Consider the following 20,125-nt stretch of genomic DNA (forward strand, 5'->3'; position numbering starts at 1 on the left):
TTCCTTTCCTTTCCTTTCCGTTCCTTTCTTTCCTTTCCTTTCCTTCTTCCTTTCCTTTCCCTTTCCTTTCCTTTCCTTTTTCCTTTCTTCCTTTCCTTTCTTCCTTTCCTTTCCTTTCTTTCCTTTCCTTTCCTTTCCTTTTCCTTCCTTTCCTTTTCCTTTCCTTTCCTTTCCTTTCCTTTCCTTCTTTCCTTTCCTTCCTTTCTTTCCTTTCCTTTCTTTCCTTCCTTTCCTTTCCTTCCTTCTTCCTTTCCTTTCCTTTCCTTTCCTTTCCTTTCTTCCTTCTCTTTTTATCTCTCTCTTTCTTTCTCTCTCTTCTTCTTTCTTTCTTTCTTTCTTTCTTTCTTTCTTTCTTTCTTTCTTTTCTTTCTTTCTTTCTTTCTTTTCTTGTCTTTCTTCTCTTTCTTTCTTTCTTTCTTTCTTCTTTCTTTCTCTTTTCTTTCTTTCTTTCTTCTCTTTCTTTCTTTCTTTCTTTCTTTCTGTCTTTCTTTCTTTCTTTCTTTTCTTTCTTTCTTTCTATCTTTTTTTCTTTTTCTTTCTTTCTTTCTTTCTCTTCTTTCTTTCTTTCTTTCTTTCTTTCTTCTTCTTTCTTTCTTTCTTTCTTTCTTTCGTCTGTTTTGCCTTGTTTTCTATTTCACTGTCTGTCTTTTTCGGTGAGACATGGTTCACGCGTTTGATTTTTTTTAAAGATATTCGTTTATTTCGGTACAAACGTCAGTTGCAAAATCATGCTAATAGTCGCCGTAGTCGGAGTAAGTAAACGAGGATAGCTGTAAAAATAAGAAAAGTACTCATCGATAACGGTCTCAAATTAAACGCCAGAAAATCCCCGTTTTTCCCAGGACTCGCGGGAACTTCAGGCTTTTTTTCACCTGCCGAAATGTCCCCGGTGTCCTCTTATTTCCACCCTTACAACGAATCCGTAAACGTCCGCGGTTCCCGTTGGTTTGAACCCCTACGAATCTTTTTTTTTTTCTCCGGCACAATCACCACCAGCGAGGCAGCCTCAGCCTTTCCCGTGCTGCACGGGCGGTGCTGCTGCGGCGGGGCCGCGAGGTTCTCTCTCCCGGCCGGCCGTCGGAGGCCGCCCGGGGCTGCGCCGCTGGGCTGTTCATGCGAGCAGCGTGCAGAGGCACGGCTTGTGCGCTGGTGTGCGCGGAATCCGGGGGCGCCTCCCAGCCCGCGGGGTCCCGGCCCCGGCTCGTTGCCGTTGTCCTCCCGATAGTTATTTGCTGCCCCACGGCTCAGCGGGGAGCCGGGGCTGCCGTGCCAAGGCCGAGCCGAGCCGAGGCCGAGCCGTGCGAGGCCGGCCCCAGCTCCCCTGCAGAGTCTGCGCCCCCCCCCTCACCCCCCCCACCCTTTCCGAAAGCCCGGGCTCGCCAGGGGCCAGCCGGGGTGCAGAGGCTGGGGGCGGGAGAGACGGCGGGGCCGGGCAAGGGCCGGGGGATCGGGCAGAAAGGAGGGATCGCGGGAGGGACGAGTGGAGAGATGCCTGGCGGAGGGGTGAGTGCGGAGGGCGGACGGAGGGGAAGGCGGCACAGTGGGGCTGTGTCCCAGCCAGGCCTCGGGGCGCGGGGACAGCCCATCGGGGCCGCGACGCTCCTGTATCACAGCCTGGGCTCGGGGTGCGCGGAGGAACCCGGCCTGGGGGACCAGGGCACCTCTGCAGCAGCAGGACCATGGCTCGATGTGAGTGTCCGTGACCAGGGACACATAGCCCGGCCCGTGGGGAAAGGTGCCGGCAGGGAGTCCCCTGCGAGGGAGGACGAAGGCAGCAGCCAGTGGTGTCCGCCTCGCCTGAAAGGTCTGGGGGATGATGGGGTGGGGGGCCCAGACAGGGAAGGGGGTTCCAGCGGATGATATCGCGGGAGGGTCGGGAAAGGTGGTGGAGCGGCAGGGACACGGCGATGCTCGGCTTCGGGGCCGCCCCGGGACTTGGGGGTTGCCGTCGTGGGGGGATGCGCGAGTCGTTGCCACGAGTTGCATTCCTCGGTGCCACCACAGGCTTTTGAGCCATCGGGCTGCATCTTTTCGGGACGAAGCAGATGTGTGTCCACGGAGGACGAGGAAAAAGGGGGAGAGGTGCCCCAACCCTTCTTCCGCATCGAGCTCTTGGCGTTTCCTCACCGCGGAGCCGTTCCGGAGGAGAGGCGGCGGGACAGCCTCGACCTCTCCTCCCACCTGCTCGGGCGAACTGTGAGCTGCGGGGAGCAGAACCTCTGGGCTCGATCCTAACAAACACACCGGTCCTCTGGACGAATACAGAGCCAGGGGCACAGCAGTAATGCCTAACGGCGGGGTTAGCAACCCCGCGTCGAGACTGGATGCGCTTTGCAGCGCTCCGCTGATACGGAGCGGTCCGAGGAACGGGGACATGTGTCCTCAGGACTTCTGTCAAATGCGACCTCTGGGCCCTTTTCGGGGTGCAGGAAAGGGGTCGACTCCGCTAGCTGCACAGCGCTGTGCCACCCTCTCTCTCGGGTGGGTTCTGTCCCTGCGGGGTCCCTTTTGCAGGACAGACAGGGTTGGTTTCCCCCTCCATTGTCTCAGCTCCGCCCAATGCCGCTCACGCGTGTGGGAACCCCGCGTGTCTGCGAGGCCAGGCAGGGGATGTGGGAGTGGGGCGGTGGGGTCTACTCTCAGGGATTTGGGGTTTCGAGGCTTCAGCCCCGCCATTTGGCGAGGACCCGCTCCGCTGCCGCCCAGGTGACAACGATTCCCGGCGGGTCCTCTGTTCCTGGTAGACACCGCTCAACCCCGACTCCGCCGGCCGGGTGGACAGGCCGAGGGACCGGTCCACGCCCGGGCTGTCCCCGACGTGGAGTCCCTTACAGCTGGAGTTTTATGTAGGGAGCAGGAAAGGAGAAAGGAATAAACCTGGGAAACGGTGCGGGCAACTAAGGCAGGGACTGCCACCCCATACTCTGCTGGGGCATTGGTTTCGGGTTTTTTCTTAATTTCCAGGGGGAATATTTTCTTTCCTCCTGGAGCAGAGGCTGTCCAAAGCCAAGCATACCGCGGGGAAGGGGCATCAGCGTCTCGCTCGCATCAGCCCTTGAGTTCACGGAGGCGGCTTGTAGTTCGCACCCGCGGCTCCTCGCTTTCCTCCGATATTGCCCCAGGGTGCCCAAACGAAATCCCTTCCCCTCCTTCTTGTATTGCCGCCAGGTGAGCAGCGCGGGTCAGTACTGGGACTGTCTTCTCCGTGACGTGTCCCTGAGCTCGCGACAGAAGCTGCCCCGGCCAGGAACCGCGCTGCCAGCAGCAGCAGCAAAGAAACAAAACACCGATCATGTCACGCTCTGCCCTTATGCCGTTAGCTGCAGGAACATATGCTCAAATATGTAAGAGTAGTCTAGATTTTTCTCTGCAAATATTTTTACCACATCCAAAGATAATATTTCAACAGAAGAATCAAGCCCCGCAGGCTACAGACAGGGCAGCTATATATAACCCGCTTGCTCACTCCAGCTCTCCGCGCATCGCTCGGGTTATGCAACCCCCACCGCGACGGTAGCCACCGGCGCGCCCCACAGCTCCGCCCGCCCCGTCGGGGCAATTCCCCAGGACCTCGGTGCAGCTACCCGCCCGGAGGGACCGGCACCGGGGCGCGGACCGAGACTGGTACTGGTACCCGGGCTGGGCCGGACCCGGCGGGGCGGGCGCGTCGCCTTGCCCCGCGCCGATGCGAAAGAAGGGCCCGGGGAACGCCGCGGCGCTCCGAGGGGCCGGTAGCGGGCGGTGAGTAGCGCCTCGTCCTCGCCGGGGCAGGGACGGGAACGGGGCGCGGCTCCCGGCCCAGACGGGCCGTGCAGGTGCTGCCGACGAAGCGGGCTCTCACGCTGGGCTAAGCAGGAGCTCGTCTGCCGCCTCGTTCGTTTCTTTCCGTTTTCTCCGCTTTTTGGTTTGTTTTTGGGGTTTTTTTGTATTTTTTTTTAATTGGCGAAGGAAATGCTGGAATGCTGGCGGGCTCTTTGGGAGTTTAGTGGCCCAGGGCTAGGGGGGTCCCATCCGAGCGAAGCGGCCGGTAGTACCTGCACTCGCTGCTCACCCTGACGTGCCCAGACCCCGCCTGTTGCGGCGACTCAGACTGCGGGTCCCCGCGGCTACCGAGCCCCGAGGGTCGCCCCCAGCCCCGCAGTGCATGCGAGCTAGAGGAAAAGAGCTATCCCTTCTCTCGGTGCCGGACATCCGCAGCGTGACGCCGGGCTCGGCTCAGCTCAGCTCGGCTCGGCTCGGCTCTTCCCTTCCCGTCGGCCGGCTCCCGGCGCCGTGATTGACACCGCCGGCCCCTCCGCCCGCCCCGCAGCACATCCCATCCCTCCCCGGCGGCCGCTCGCCGTGCCCGGGAGGCGGGGAAGGGCCTCCCCAGCCCTTTGACACCGTCTCGGCAGGAGTTTCACTTCGCTTTCGCCGCCGTCGCCGCCACTTCTGCAGGCAAACACCCCCGGCTTCCATGTGACGCCTCCCAGCCACTGAATGGGGAAAGCGCCTATAAGGGAGACACTTTCCCTTCGTGCAGGAGAAAAGGAGGGGACGAGGGGGGCAGAAGAAGGAGGTGGTGGTTGAGGGGAAGGGAAGACAGAAAATGAATTAATAAATCGCAGGGAACGAATTGGGGAGGGGGAGGGTGGTGAGGAATGGACACCCCGGGAAAGAAATTCGTGGGATTATTTATTTGTTGCCCCCCGGTCCCGTCTCGCTGACAGAGCTCGGTCCGCCGTTGCGGTGCTCGGCGCTAGCTACAGAGGGACCCGGGAAAGTTTCTTGCTCCCCAACGCCCTTCCCGGGGGGGCGAGGGTTTAGGTTGTTTTCTGTTGGATTATTTTTTTTTTTAAGTTTCCCTTCCCCACCCCTCCCCTCCCCCCGTCTGGAAGGAGGGGGGTCTCGTTCGCACCTCCCTGGATGGTGCGGTAGAAAGGAGGGGAGTTAGGGGGTGGGAGGGGGGGGGGCTCGTGGTGGGAGGCTGCCGCGCCTGCTGCTCCTGCATTGGTGTCTCCCCTATGGACGAAAACAGCCCTCTGTCTCCCAAGGCAAATGCTTTCAGTATCGCCTCTCTGATTTCAGTCGCCGCCGCCGAGCAAGCAGGGAAAGGAGAGCTGGAGGAGCGCCGCGGCGGCCGCAGCGCGCCCGCCCGCTCCGGCTGCCGCCCTCAGAAGATGCACTTCAGCACCGTCACCAGGGACATGGAAGGTGAGTGCCGCGCTCGGCCCGGCAGGGCTGCGGGGACGGGACCACCGGCCACCGCGTATCCGAGGGCTTTCACGCGGCCCGTGCCGGCGGCCGGGCCGGGGGCAGCGCACAGAACGCGGCCTGCCCGCGGAGCCGCTCGGAGGAGGCTTTGCCGTTTCTCCCGGCACGCCTGGGCCCCTCTAGCCCTCCCTTAGAGAAAGGCATTGCCCGTGGCTTGGTAGCAGCTTTCGACGGCTCCGCCGCTGGGACTCGCGTCTTCTCAGAGGTGCTGAAAGCATCCCCCGACAGCGCCGGCCGTGCCTGAGGCACCGGCAGGCCGGGGCTCTGCTCCCACCGGCTCTGCAGCCCCTGTCCGGCCTTGGGGGCTGCGTCGGAAATAACGCAAGAGACCCCCGGGACCTCGAGAAGCTTTTCAGCATCGGAGGGGATCCGAAGGAGCCGACCGCTCCGCCGGGCGGCCTGTCATGCGCTGCAGGGCCCTCTCGGCCGGCGGCCGAGGGCTGCGCAGCCGGCTTCGTCCCGGTGCTCCTCGGCGGACCCGGAGCTTTGCTCTGGTCCCGGCCTCTTCTTCTTTCCTGTCCGGGGATGGAAGGAATGGGGCATTGCCAGACCAGATCCGACTTCCCCTGTCAGCCGCAGCCCCGCGGCTCCAGAGTGAAGGACGTTACCTGCAGCAGCGTAGCTACACGGAAATAAGAGCCGATTTCTTTCTCTGAGTTTCCCCACTCCTCTCTGAGTTTCCCCTCCTTTTTTTGGAGAGGGGGCGAAAAGAGGGAGTTTGCTTTGTCCCAAGTGGTGTGTGGCAAGGGAGGCCTGCAGAGATAGCACGGGCTTTGCACCGCCGAGGCTCTTGGCAGACCTCTCGGGTTTGCAAACGAAAAAAAAAAAAAAAAACTAGAAGAAAAAAAGAAAGAAAAAAAAAGAAGCCTCGGCAGGCAGGCAGCGGGAGCGGCGAGCTCCCCGCCTGCCCCGGGGGGAGCGGGGCTGGGGCCAAGCAAAGCGGAAAGGGGGAGGCGCCCCGCTGGGCTGGGCGCGGGGCAGGAGAGGAGGCGGAGGGCACCCCGCGGAGCCGGTGCGGAGGCGGGGGCCGCGCGGAGCGGCGCGGAGCTGGGGGGAAAGCGGGAGCCGGAGCGGAGCCCTGACCGCTTGTTTTTGGAATGATTTCAGCTATCTCCAGCCCCTGGCTCACCCAGCTGTCCCATTTTTGCGATGTTGCAGCTTTCACGGCCAACAGCCTGAGCAGCCTGAACGCCTCCGGGGGGTACCACCTCTCCCCCTCCCCGGGGGACCCGTACGGACAGCATGAGCCGCCGCACTACGAGCCCTGCACGGCTCAGCAGCACCCGCACCCGCCGCCCCAGCCCCAGCACGGCTACCCTTTCGGCGGGGCGGCGGCGGCGGCCGGGACCAACCCGCCGCCCCCAGGCCCCGAGCAGCCCGAGGGCGCCGGTGGAGCCGCTGCGGGGCCGGCCGCAGTCTCGGGCTGTTCTGCGGGGGCGGCCGCCGCGGCCAAGGCGCCGGTGAAGAAGAACCCGAAGGTGGCCAACGTGAGCGTCCAACTAGAGATGAAGGCGTTGTGGGACGAGTTCAACCAGCTAGGCACCGAGATGATCGTCACCAAGGCAGGCAGGTCAGTGCGGAGCTCCCGAGCGGCCCCGGCTCTCCAGCCGCTCCTTCCGGACCCGGGCACCCAGGCCAGTCGGGGCGGGAGAATCCGGTGCGAGTGGTTGAATTCGCAGTTTGGGGGGAGATTGAAGCTGCTGCCCAAGGGCGAGTCGCGGAGCGACCCGGCCGGCGGTCGCCGTCATTTGATCCTTGCACTTCTCCTGGGGCGAAATCTGCGAGCTCTTGCGGCCCGAAGGCCTCGGTGCTGCGGAAGAACGCGCGGCTGCTGCTGCGGGCTGACGGCGAAGGCGTGCGGAGGACGGCAGGCAGGGCACTAGGTTTCACTCCCGCTTAAAAGGGCGCTGTGCTCCTCCGGGCGCCTTCGGCTGTGACCCCACACGGGTCTTAGATCCGTGTTTATGGAGGACGGTGTGTGTTCCCGGGGCGGACAGTAACGATACGGGGGAAGGAAAAAAACAACACGCAAACCGTGCAAAACCTGCTAAATACATTCTTAGCACGGGCAGATGTTTTCCTTCCGGCGGAGACGAGAACACAGACCCTAATTCTGCACCTTGAAACGTGTTCCAGGGCTGTTGCATTTCCCGATTATCGAGTAACGAGCCCGGCTGAACGCGGCTCCTCTCAGCTCTGCTCCGGCCGCCGCGGCGCGGTTCCGGGGCCAGGACCCAGCTCCTGGGCAGGGAACAAAGAAATCGGCTGATGCGATCGCGTTAGGAACGAGCAAAACATATGGGGGGAAGAGGAGTCCCAATTACAGTTGTTAGTTACTGCATTTAATGGAGATCCCCGGGAAGCGCCGCGGCCGCGGCGGCTCGGGCAGAGCTACGAGGCTTTCCTCGCCAGGCTCCGGCAGAACTGCGAATTGTCCGGGTTCTGAGTCTTCCCTTGGTTTAAAGCATTCGGCGGGGGGGAGAAAAGAAAAGCAAACAAATTAAGAAATCCCCCGTTGCTTGCTCTCAGTTCGCCCCGGGGCTGACTGCGGCGGGGTGGCCGGCCGGGGGAGAGGGTCGGACTCAGCTCCGAGCGGTCTTGGCAAGAGCTGTGACCGCGGCCGTGCGCTCCCGCTCTCCCGTCAGCGATTTTTAGGGTCCCAAAAGTGCAAAAGAAAAAAAAAAAAGAAACATACTTACATGTACGCAGTGGCTTTTTCAGTTTGGGGTGGTTTTTTTTTCTTTTTTTTTTTTTTTTTTTAATATTAGCAATTTCCTAAAATAAAACAATCACCGTGATACCCGGTGCAAAAGCAGCCAGCGCTGCGTTGCGGGACCCGGGCGGAATTTCCCGCAGACGGTGCCTGCCCCGGCGTCGGGTCGCACAGCCCGCTGTCTCCGGCCGCGGCCCCTGAGCCCGGCGCCGGGCTCGGCGTTGCTTTCCTTAGCGGAAAAGGTCGTTCAGGCTCCAGGCGGAGGCTCTCTGCAAACAGGAGTTCTTCGATCTGGCTTTCTTAGCTCTCCAAGAAGAGCGAAAAGATTGCAAATATCCCATTTCAAAAGGTTTCGGAAATTAACCAATTCGAATTGAATCGGGGGCTTTTCTCCCACCCTTTTCTTCGTTTACTTTATGACACAGTTGAAACTCCAGACAAGCGAGTAAAAACAGGAGAAAACGAGGTACAACCAGCAGGAAAAGGCTCGGGGAAGGCGCTGCAAAGCCTATTCTCTTCCAGCGCCTCTGGGCTGGCCCTGCAGTTTGTCTAGATGGGTCTTATCATCTCAGGTTGTTTGTTTTAAAACTCAGTTTTAGAACAAGAAAACCGGAATTGGAGCTAATGGGAGCTTTTACATGTTTTAAAATAATAATAACAGAGGGAGCGACTGAAAACGTCCTCCAGAGTTTTCTGAAGCCTTACGGAGAGGGAGACGTAGCTGCCCGATCCCGATGAAGCCCGGCAGTGCTGGGCCCGATGTGGAAGAGCAGCGGAGCCAGAGGCGCGCTGACCCATCGCCCCTCAGAGGGGAGAAGGGGCACAGAACAACAGGTCCGGCCGTGTGCCCCGAGAACGAGCCGGGGGGGCTCTCTGTGTCCGGGTTTGATCGGGCTGTTTGTTCAGGAGGCGGTTGGGACTTTGGTTTTTCAACGGCTGCAAACACCCTCCTCGAAATATTGGCTATGGTCGCTCGCTTGGTTTACTATTCTATAAAACAAAATGAAGCCATAACGAGCCCCGACGCCAGGGCACTTCTTCGGCGTGTCCCGCCGGGGAGCTGCGGGCGAGACCCTGGTCCCCGTGTGTGCAGATGCAGGAGGGAGGGACGGGTGGACCGTCCTGGCCCCTTCCCTTAGCCCACCGCCGATCGCATTTGTACTGCAGCCCCCGAAGGAATTGTGCCCTCCCTGAGCGTGGGATCCACGTTTCGGCTTAGCTTTGGGTGCCGGGGGCCTGCGCAGAGAAGAACCCGGGGAGCAGCCGCGGGGGCTGGCCTGCCCAACTCCGGAGCCCTGGGCTCCTTTCCGCTCCCCTTTTCGTTCTGCAAAGGTGGGGGGAGAGGGAGCCCGACCGGGCTCTTGCGATGAAGTGGATCCGGGACGGGGCTTTCTGGGACATCCCCGTTACCCTCTAGCCCTTGCCCACCGAGAGGGAGCGTTTGCCCTCCGGGCTGGGAGAGGTCTCCCGCTGGCCCGAGGGGCTGTTGCTGTAACTACTGCTTTCAAACGGGCACAGTTTGGTGGGTACAGAAGCTGCACAGGTGGGAACTCGATCACCTCGTGTCGTTTGCTGGATTTTTTAGATTTGACCCCCACGGGCTGCCTAAGACTCCCGAGCTCGAGTGCAGGTCCGCAGACAGGGTAATGCCTTGCATTTACCTCCAGTCAGGTCAGCTAAAATGATGGGGAAACCACGGAGAAGAAATTATTCTCACTTGATATCCCCATAGCAAAGGTTGAGGATGCTCTTATTTCCCCTGTCCTCTCCGTTCCCCCTCGGTGGGGCATTTCGGGTGTCTGACATGAACGGTCTCGGAGCCAATGGGAGAGGCAGGACCCTCCGCCTTGCCTTTCGGGATGCTGCCGAGGGCTGGGGAACACGGCAGCCCGTCTCCCCACGCAGCTTGGGCGTATCTGCCTCTTCTTCCAGTCAGCGGTTTCTGCGAGGGGATTTACCATCAACTGGGAGGGTATTGGAGCAGCTGAAGGGGAAGAGACCCGTGCCGGCCCCTTGGGGCTCCCTCCTGCTCCTCAGTGTAGCACTTCTCTCTCCTCTCTGTGCCAGGCGCATGTTCCCCACCTTCCAGGTGAAGATATTTGGGATGGACCCTATGGCTGACTACATGCTCCTCATGGATTTCGTCCCTGTGGATGACAAGCGATACCGGCAAGTAACAAATACCTGGCCTGTCTCGCGGTACTTGGAGCTGTAGGGGCTGGTGGTTGCTGCCCACCCTCTGCTCCTGTCCTCTGGAGGTTCAGGGATGTGCCCCTGGGCGTGACACCTGTCGGTGTGAGACAGGTGGAGGGGACACGGGATGTGGCTGACCTGGGGTCTCTTTGACACCCTTGCAACGAATCTGGGGCCAGGAGCGGCTGCACGGGACCGCAGGGCCCCCTCAGCCTCCACATCAGGCTCTCAGGCGGCCAGGGACAGACCAGCATGGACAGAAGGGCAGGTTTCACAGGGCACAGGGCAGAAGCTGCCTTGTCCTGCCCAGGAAAGCTCTCCTTGTCGTACTGCTACACATCTCCACCAGCAAACACCCTTTGCCGCTTAACAAAAATCCTCTCAATGCTCCTTGAATGCTGCAGCTCCTCAGCACATGTCCCGAAGCTGGGGAGCTTCCTGGGTGCTTGGGTGAAGAGAGTGGGTTTTGTGCTCTGGAAAGGCACCAGCCACCCAAGCCACAAAACCCTGCCCTTGTTTCCAGCGGCAGTGTAGGAAAGCCTTGGAAACGGTCTATTCACAAGGCAGTGATGCGGTCTGATTTGGAGCCCCTTTAATTTTAAGACAGTGAAAAGTGCATTATGTATTTAGCTTCAGATCAAGACGCCGAGCAGGCAGCCCGCATAGGAATCGCAGGGTCTGATATATAAATATTTAGACAGATATCCAAATTCTCAGGGCGTCCTAGAAATGTTTGCTTGTCAAGGGAAGTAGGATATATAACATCCAATTGAGTATATCTTTAAAAAGTAATGTTTCTGCTCAAGTCCAATGGTGTCTAATTCCCCCTGTGCAAACACTGGCTTTTAAAGTAAACACGTGTATAGAAGATTGGTTTCTCTGTTTTAAATGTTACTGTTGAATATGTACTTTGAAAAAATGAAACGAGACTGCTAAATTCTGAACCTGCTATTAATCTACACACAACTTTCCACTCTTCACTTAAAGCGAGAATCTTACTGTATAGAGGGCTTTTTTTCACCCTTTTTTTTAGAGGAAGGGGGAGGCTTTTGTGGCTTCTCTCCCAAATCTACACGGGTAGCCATAAATTTCCTCCATCCTGCAGATTTCTCTCACGACAGTTCCATCGCTGACGTGATAAAATAGTATATCCCCTCCGCAGCAATTCTGGCTGCAGAAAAGAGCTCGTTCCTCTCGTGGGAAGCGGGAATGATGGAGAGGCGGTGCTCCCCCTCGGTGGGCCAGGGGAACCGTCCCGGGCCGGGTTCTGCGGCGCGCGGGTGCTGCACTCGTTCGGAGCGGCGCTGCAGGGACGCGGGCGGGAACTCCCCGGGCCGTGGCTGAGGGTGCCTTCCCCTCCCGCAGGTACGCCTTCCACAGTTCCTCCTGGCTGGTGGCTGGCAAAGCCGACCCCGCCACCCCCGGGAGAGTCCATTACCACCCGGACTCCCCGGCCAAAGGGGCCCAGTGGATGAAGCAGATCGTTTCCTTCGATAAGCTCAAACTGACCAACAATTTGCTGGATGACAACGGGCATGTAAGTGTTCCCGGGAAAACATGTCCAACACGGGGCTGCACGGGGTAGGAACTCCCTGCGCTGAGATTCCCGTTGGGTGACCCTGCCCGCGCCCCTACCCGGGGGCTCTGCCCCAGCCCCGCGGCTGTCCCGGGCAGTGGAGCCGGCGGGGCCGGGGCTGCGCTATCCTCTCTCCATGCTCCGCCTGGATCAGTTATTGTCTCCTTGCTCGTTTTATCATTCAGATCATTTTGAACTCCATGCACAGATACCAGCCGCGTTTTCACGTGGTCTACGTGGACCCCCGGAAAGACAGCGAGAAGTACGCGGAGGAGAACTTCAAAACTTTCGTCTTCGAGGAGACGCGCTTCACGGCAGTGACCGCCTACCAGAACCACCGGGTGAGCAGCAGCGGAGCTCGGGGCAACGGAAAGCGGGGGTTGGGGTCGCCCCGGAGGTACCATGAGTGCGGGTGCATCCTGTGCTGGCTCAGCCCCTTCGTCCGGCTCCGGGTTTGGAGGCCGGGCTGCGGGTGTCCGGCGGCGGCGGGGATGGCTGGGGGTATTCCCGCCTTCTCCCCATCTGCTAAACCCATTCCGGGCAGCGCTAGGAACACGATAGCCGGGGAGCTGTGCAGAACTGCATCGGTGTACGCCGAGGAAGCGACGTGGGCTCCAGCCCCATCGCCAGCTTCCCCCCGCCCGGGGGACCTCATTACCTATGTAAAGCCGAGACCGGGCTAGTGGGGAAACTACAGGCTGCCCGCTGCGAAATGTCACTCACAATTTGTTTGGATAAATCTGCGATTTTACTGCTTTGAGTTCGTAGCGGTCTGTCTCTCCTCAGAATACAATTATACGTTAAAAACGAAACAAAACGAAACACAACACCCCACTCCAATCTAATGCAGATCTCTGGGCAGCAGTTAATCCAATTGCTCCTTTAAATCGCATCAGTGTAATGTAAAGAGCCGGAATCCCAGCAGCGAGTGGAAATACGATTTCATAGCGGGGTCTTTTCAGCGCTGCTCCGAACGGCCCCGCTCCGCGACGATGCCGCGCAGGCCGGGGCTGTGTCCCGGGGCTGTGTCCCAGGGCTGTCCCTGAGCAACTGGCGCAAGTGTCACCCTCTGCAGTGGCTCCGACCAAATTTACCTGAGTTCTCTCCGGGATGCTGCGGTCGGGCCGCACCTCGCCCCGGTAGAGGCGGCGAGGCCAGAGAAAGGCTGTGCCTTTAAGGGGCTCTGGAGTCCCTCCCCGGCTGGCATTTGCCTGATGGCTCCGGACAGCTGCTCTTTCTCTCCTGCTTTCTATCAGTTTGACCTCTAAGGCTGGAACTGTCACTGAGGGGCTTAAAGTTTGTTTTTCAACCCATTCCGGAAACTCACAATCACATACTTTATCCGTGGATTTGCTTAAATATAGAAAATGTCCTGCCTTCTCCCTGGCGAACTAAATAAATACATAAGTATGATTTATCCAGTGATTTGTCTTAACTGCTCCAGTGGTGACCCATATAATGTGGCATTTTCTTACAAGTGCATTTACTCAGATTTTGCAGCCGACTCAGACTGCCTCTCCCTTCACCTTGAACTCATATTAGGTAGCATGTTAGCCCGCATTTTCTAACAGAGGGAAAGCACATGTTTGTGCTGCGTGGCAGAGAACACACTGGCTCCACCAGCCACCTGGATCCTCTCTGTTACACCAAGCTCTGCTGAGTCCCAAAGTCTGCTCAGGGACATACTCACTGTTTGGCCAGGGAGCCCTGTGTTCTGCTTTGAGACATTTTGCCACTTCTTTTTACAGATCACGCAGTTGAAGATTGCAAGCAACCCTTTTGCCAAGGGATTCAGAGACTGTGACCCTGAGGACTGGTAAGGATATGCTTTTATTGGTTATGACAATACCCCGCTCACCCTATTTCACGTGTATCTGCCCAGCTTACATTTGCACAAGGGTTTCATGGAGGGGGACACTGTACTGGGCCCATTTGCCAGCTGCAGCTCAGAGAGATAATACTCAAATTGCTCATTCTGTTGGACCGTCAGCTCTGTATCACTTCTCCCCTTCCTCTTCCAGGCCCAGGAACCACAGGCCAGGGCCTCTTCCTCTCATGAGCGCTTTTGCCAGATCCCGGAATCCAGTCTCTTCCCCAGCCCACCAGAATGGGACAGAGAAAGGTGAGAGCCCCCAGTGGCCAGGCCAGCCCATCTCCCAGGCCCTGTTGGCCTGCACAGCCCGTGCATGCATGCTTGGGGCTAGCCTTGCTCACCAAGCCGGTGCACAGCCCCATTGCTAATGGGCTTTGTGCTATCGCTTATGTTTTAAAGAAAATTACCTGCCTTCATAGCCTAATTCATTCTTCCTTGGACTACAACGTTTGCTGTTGTGTGCTTAAGAAAATTTGCTGCTTTAAAAAACACTGCCCCTTGCCTTTAGAATCCCATTTTTTACTTTTTAGCAACAAACTCAGCTTTTCACGCAGAGACGCAGTGCTGGCCACAGGTTCCTTCTCGCATTGCCCTTTTAATGTGCCTCGGCAGTGTGCTTAGGGCCAACCCACTCCATTCAGGAGCTGCAGTCAGGTCGAACAGCACCTCTGCCCATTGACTGCTTTTCCATTACCCAGAGCAAACAACTGCAAAGACAACCGAAGGCCTTTCTACCAACGCACACCGGGCCTGCAAAATAAAGGGAAGTCTGTATTTGTTTAGTGTTACACAATTACAAAAATGTCAGGCGTGTACCAGCTTGTCAGTCAACTCAACTCCATTTATCGCAGTTAGAAGGTCCCGTCCCGCCAACCCCGTTCCTGCCGCATGCCGCTGCTGCGCGCCCCGCTCTTCCCTTCGCGCGCCTCTTCCCCGTGAGTGCGGATGCGCTCCCGCGGCCGCGGCCGCACTGACTCTGTTGCCCCCGTAGATGCTGCCGAGAGCCGGCGGGAGTTCGAGCGGGAGGCAGGCGGGACGGCGCTGCACCAGGCCGAGGCCGCGCACCAGCAGCTCATGTCCCGCGTGCTCAGCCCGGCGTTGCCGGGCGGAGGCGGCGGGCTGGTGCCGCTGGCCGGGGCGGGCGGCGGCCGGCCCAGCCCTCCGCACCACGAACTGCGCCTGGAGCCCCCCGCGTCGGAGCCGCTGCACCACCATCCCTACAAGTATCCGCCGGCGGCGGCCGCCGCCTACGACCACTACCTGGGGGCGAAGAGCCGGCCCGCCCCCTACCCCCTCCCCAGCATCCGCGGGCACAGCTACCACCACCATCATCACCACCACATGAACGCGGCGGCTGCGGCGGCGGCGGCCGCCAACATGTACTCGCCGGCCGGAGCACCCACCGGCTACGACTACGGGCCCCGGTAACGGGGCACCGGCGGCACGAGAGACACCGCCCTCCCCCTTCCCGCCTTTCCCCCACCTCCCGCCTTACGAGTGAGCTGATTGGCCAGCTTGACCTGATCGACAGCCAGACAGCCCAATCGCCGGCAGCCGGGCCCCGCCCCGCGCCCCGCCCTGTGGGGGCTGTGAGGGCGGCGGTGCCGGGAGCTCCATCGCGGTGTGACCCGCGGCTGCACTTTGATAAATGAAGCCATATGTCCTTATCTCTCTGTTCCCCCGCGCCTCCGTTCGTGCCGGGCACCGAGGACCGTCGGGCGGCTGGCATGCGGTGGGAGGACGGTGAGGCGGCAGCAGTGAAGTGACTTGTCCCCTCTCACTCGCCCGCCGGGTCTTCTGATGGAGGTTTGGTGTTTGCGCCGGTGTTGGCGGTGCCCACGGGGCCTGTACGTGAGCACCGAGCCGGGGCTGTGGGGCCGGCCGTGAGCCGTGTGTCGTCCTGCACTTGTCGGTGTCAGTCTTTCCCATCCCGGGGCACACCGGGGGCTGGTTCACAGGTGGCTCAGGTGGTTCTTTGAGGAAATTCTTGGGGAAGCAGAGTTTAGTTTAAGAGAGTGCTTTGAATCCTCACTGCCAGAACAAATTTCCCACTTCTCTGGCCCTGAACCATTTGTAAGTTTTGGGGTTCACTGGGATGCCTTAACCATAGCAGCATTTTCTGGAGCTGTTGAGAAGGGCCTATGGCCAAGAGCACAGGCACGTGCAGCTGTGTTTTCCCAACAATACCTGCAAAGGTTTAAAAAGCAGCCTGGGGGTGGGGGAATATCTGCAGATTTCAGCCTGTGTGTTTCCCTCCTGCTTCCCAGGCAGCCTCACACAGTTCTGCCTTCCTGCATTCTTTCCTGAGCTCTTGAATACTGTCATGGAGGTGCCTTTTAAAGGGACTTCAGAGTTTTTTTCTGACTAGTTCACCCCTTATATTTGGCTGACCCAATCTGCAGTAGTTCTAAAGCATCTATTCTGCATTTCCTGCTTGCTGCATCTTCCCTCTTAATGCTGGTAAGTACTTTTTCCTTTAGTGTCTTCATTCAGTAGTCGTTCCTTACTGCTGAAAAGATGGCCCTGTTCATCAGAGGTCTCTAGTCATGTGTTTTGATTAGTTTGCTTGTGTTTTTGTCAGATGCTCACTGAAGGCAGTCCCTTTGTGTTCAGAGAAGGTATTGAGCAGCTTCTCAGCTGTGTTGGTATACAGTATTATGAACACTTTCCTGATTCTTCCACACGACTCAATTAAAAGATGGGGGTTATTTCTTTTAAAGTCATCTATTCATCCATGTTTGTGCGTTTTCATTACAAACTCTTTAAAACACGTTCTTTCCCTTGTGCAGGTGGCAGTGTTAATAGCAATGTTTATTTTGTCTCTGGCAGTGGGCTTTGGGCTTCCAAAACCTTTTTGGAAAGGTTTAAGAAGGGATATAGGCTACCATGAATATTTTATGTATTTTTTTTCTGTTAAAAAAATATATCTGGATCCATAAAAAAAGACTTGTGCAAGAAATATGTATTTTATTTGACATTTGCAGTGAATTGTGAGATTCTTAATGTCTGACTAAAGCATAATGTTCTCAGAAAGGTTGATGTAAAATAGCCTTGTGCTTATTATTAGTCAGTGGGAAATGGCTCTCGGATGTGCTCTATTGCTATTGCTTTGCCGCTGTTATTTCAGAGTTTTCAGTATGATTTGTTATCTGTAAACTGATTAGTGCCAAAGCTTTGGTCAAATGTTTAATGAAGTTGTTATATTTATTATTTCCTTCAAAGATTATACAGCCCCTTTTTTTTTTTCTTGATAGTTGCAGTGTAGGAAAAAAGTGAAGACAACCAAAGAATCATATCTGCAAAGTGTAGATACATGTAGATATTTGTAGATATATGTAGATAATCTTATTTCATTTCAATTGAAAAGACATTGGACAGTGACATTTATAAATATTTTTCCTCTTCTTTCTTTCCTTCATTTCTTGTTTGATTATTTGTGTATATTTGTCAGTTTGTCTGCCCAGAAGTCTAACCCTCCCCTACCAAATGCAGTTATTTAAATAAGGAGAGTTCTTAGTCTGAGCAAACAGTGGCTCTCCATAGGTGATTGCTCCTTTCCTTCTGTCCCTGGTTGCTGCAGGTGCCCATAGTTGTGGTAATCTATCACAATACAACAGTTTGCAAGGTTGGGGTTCCCAGATGAAAACACATCTGTTTGTATTGGTAAGCACCTGTTCTCTTTATGTACACATAGAATGACCCAAGGTGCCAGGACTAAACTGTGCCCTTAATGAAAGTGGCTCAAGGCTCCTTGCCTTGACTGTAGGAATTTCAATTTCATATTTGTTAGAAGAAGAGAATATCACATAACTTCAAGCGATGGCTGTGGGTAGAGGGCCCTCAGGATCACCAGTCTGTGTTCTGTGCTAAAGAAGCACTGCAGAGGTCCTGAGGCTGAATGGGAAGGACACCATGCAGCTGTGTCAAGCCTACAGTCTGAGCTATGAAAATGGTATTTCCAACCATGCATTTAGTCCATCAGCATGCAAGGCGCTTAGACATGTTCACATTGACGCATGTTAGCAGTCCAGTTCGTGTTGTGTTTTAATCCTTAAATCAAGATTCTTCAGGGCTTTGACTGGTGTCCCTCCTTCCATAACAATGCCTCTCTGACTGGATGGGAGTGTTACAGATATGGAAAATAAAAAGGGTCATTTTTCTATCCCAAGAAAAAATCCACTTCAAATAAATAAAACCCCATAATGCTGCAGATTGACCAGTAGAAGCCTTTTGAAAATCACAGAAAATTTGTAACACTTTATTGTCATATTACCTGTCAGCCTGTTAGGGCATATCATGTATAGGCCATGCATTATCTGTGTATTGTAGATTGAGTTGACAAATGACTTTGTATGATTTGATTTTATGTCTGGTTAAACTTCACTCAGCCCACGCTGCCACCAAGGCCCATGGCACACACTGGGAAAGAAGGCGGACGCATTCCCAGGTGATACTTCCACTTGTGGTTACCTCAAGTCACACACAGCACTTACATATGAAGTGTCTTTAACAGCTGCTGTAAAACCAGCCCCAGTGTGGAGGTTACAGGCATCCTTTGTCTTTTCCAAATAGAGCTAGAGAATAAATTAGCCATCTAGCTCTATTTTCAAGAGGTACAGGCTGAGTTCAGTGATTGCTGCTGTGGTCTGCAAACCACATCACCTAGCTCAGGATTAGTTCCTTGTTCCATGCAGGTGGAACAAGGGTGGCCTTTGCTTAATCACTTAACCCAAACACTGGGGATAGCTCCAGTTTTCAGAAATGGCTTTTTGCAGTTGATTTTATCCTGTCCTTGCTAGTGAAATTGACTAAATTCAATGTAGGATAGGAGCATCAGGATGAGACTCCTGTGTTTTTGCAGTGTTCATGCACACTCTTTACACATTTCATAGATGTTCTCTTTAGTCTTTCCTTCTCTTCAGGGAGACCCTATAACTCTAGGGCTGGAACTGTGCAGGTAGTCCCCAGCAGCTGCCTCTCAGCATCCTGAGGTGTTGGCATCTCTTCAGTCAATCTCAAGCAGATATACAGATGGCCATGGCCAGGAGAGAAACTGTTTTGGCTTCCTGCTACACTGTGTGTAACAGTGGCTTGTGGGGCAGAAATGACCTGAGGACTGTAGCAGGTGTATGCATATTCTGCATGCAGCAGGCTGCTGGCGGACAGTGTGGGGCTCCCATGAGCTGTGGGCTTCTAGTGCATTTCTACACAATGCCACAGCTACTGGGGCTACATGGGTCAGGGCCACCTCAGCTGGGGCACTGTCCTTTCCTGCCAGGTGCTCCTCCTTCTTTCCAGCAAGTGGATTTCAGCCTATGATGCTGGATCCCTCAGCAAAAAGCAGTTGTACCTTTATCTGTGTGGAATAAGGAAAGCAGGTTATGTAATGTTCTGCCTGTGTAAAGGGATCCCTGTAGCTGCTAGAAACAAGGCAGGCACCCACAGGGTTTGGGCTGGGGGGCAGAAGCTGAGCCCTGCTTCCTGGAGAAGGCTGGAAGAGCAAACTCAGCAGTACCTGCAAAGCAGGTTTCAGCATCATTACCCAAAGAGCTCAAAAAGCTGCCGTGAGCCTGTTGAGCATGACTGGGCTGGAAGGTGGGAGAAGAGCGTTTGTGCGCACATACACGTGTTGGTTCTGTGTGCTTTGCCCTCTGTTGTCCGGTTTTCTGATAGATTGAAACCAAATTCTGCCGCGCATTGAGCCCGCGGGTGCTTTGGCCTGACCCGCCGTTTGTGTGGAACTGCCGGTGTGGGCAGGGACACCCCCAGTGTGTCCCGAGGGTCACCTCGGAGGGTCCCCGCAGGTATCGCTGCCCAGTGGTCGCAGTGGAGGAGGAGGAAGAGAAGGAAGATGCTGCGCGCACCCCGGCCGGCCCTCCATGAAGAGCCGGCTCCCTCCAGAGGGAAGAGCCGTGCATGGCACGCGGTGGATTCGGCACGCACGGAAAACGAGAGGGGCTTCATCTTCCGGAGCTGGGAAATACGCGATGAGAGGAAAATATAGATTAAGGGGTTAAAGGAAAGTTTTCACCTTTGAAACACTCTGGCATAAATAAGAAGGGGCATTCTCCTGTGAGTTACAATTTGAGGATATTCAGCCAGCAATGGCTCCGCCGTTGCTTTAAGCTGGTGTCATTAAGAATCCACTCTGCATGTGAAGGGGCCAGTACTTGTGTATGGATGCAACGTTTTTCTAAAGATAAGCGTTTTGTTCTTCATTTAATTATTCCAATTCAATTGATTGCTAAGATATATAATTTACACAGGTGTTTGACAAAACTAGGTGAAAGTGACTGTACCCAAAGATTTCTATTATTGCCATTATTGTGAGCTCAGCATGTGCATATAAAATGTGCTGTGACAGTGGCACACCCATTGTCGGTGGGAATCTAGATAGTGTATCAAAGGTTGGAAATCTCAAATAATAGTATTTATACTTTTTTTTTCCTGCCTAGTATGTTGCACACACAATGCAAAAAGCAAGAGTTGATTTGGAGACACACATTAATTTTGAAAA

The 20,125-nt window shown here is 55.9% G+C and overlaps 1 protein-coding gene across 2 annotated transcripts; it reads left to right on the top strand.

The window, feature by feature from the left end:
* Window positions 1-5,144: 5,144 nt before the first annotated feature.
* Window positions 5,145-15,036, top strand: TBX1 (T-box transcription factor 1; the record flags this gene model as incomplete). 2 transcript variants are annotated; one of them, XM_084217328.1, is made up of 8 exons in its annotated part: window positions 5,145-5,193; window positions 6,412-6,823; window positions 10,034-10,135; window positions 11,525-11,696; window positions 11,921-12,076; window positions 13,484-13,551; window positions 13,757-13,857; window positions 14,600-15,036. In XM_084217328.1, exons 1-8 carry the CDS (start codon window positions 5,160-5,162, stop codon window positions 15,034-15,036), a joined length of 1,482 nt encoding a protein of 493 aa, XP_084073454.1. In that variant the 5' UTR covers window positions 5,145-5,159. The 2 variants fall into 2 exon arrangements, with proteins under 2 accessions (XP_084073454.1, XP_084073455.1); XM_084217329.1 differs by lacking the exon at window positions 5,145-5,193 and having other exon boundaries at window positions 5,998-6,823.
* Between the last annotated feature and the right edge of the window lie 5,089 nt (window positions 15,037-20,125).

Source organism: Fringilla coelebs, assembly GCF_963513975.1.
Source record: "Fringilla coelebs genome assembly, chromosome: 17".
Taxonomy (NCBI): domain Eukaryota; kingdom Metazoa; phylum Chordata; class Aves; order Passeriformes; family Fringillidae; genus Fringilla; species Fringilla coelebs.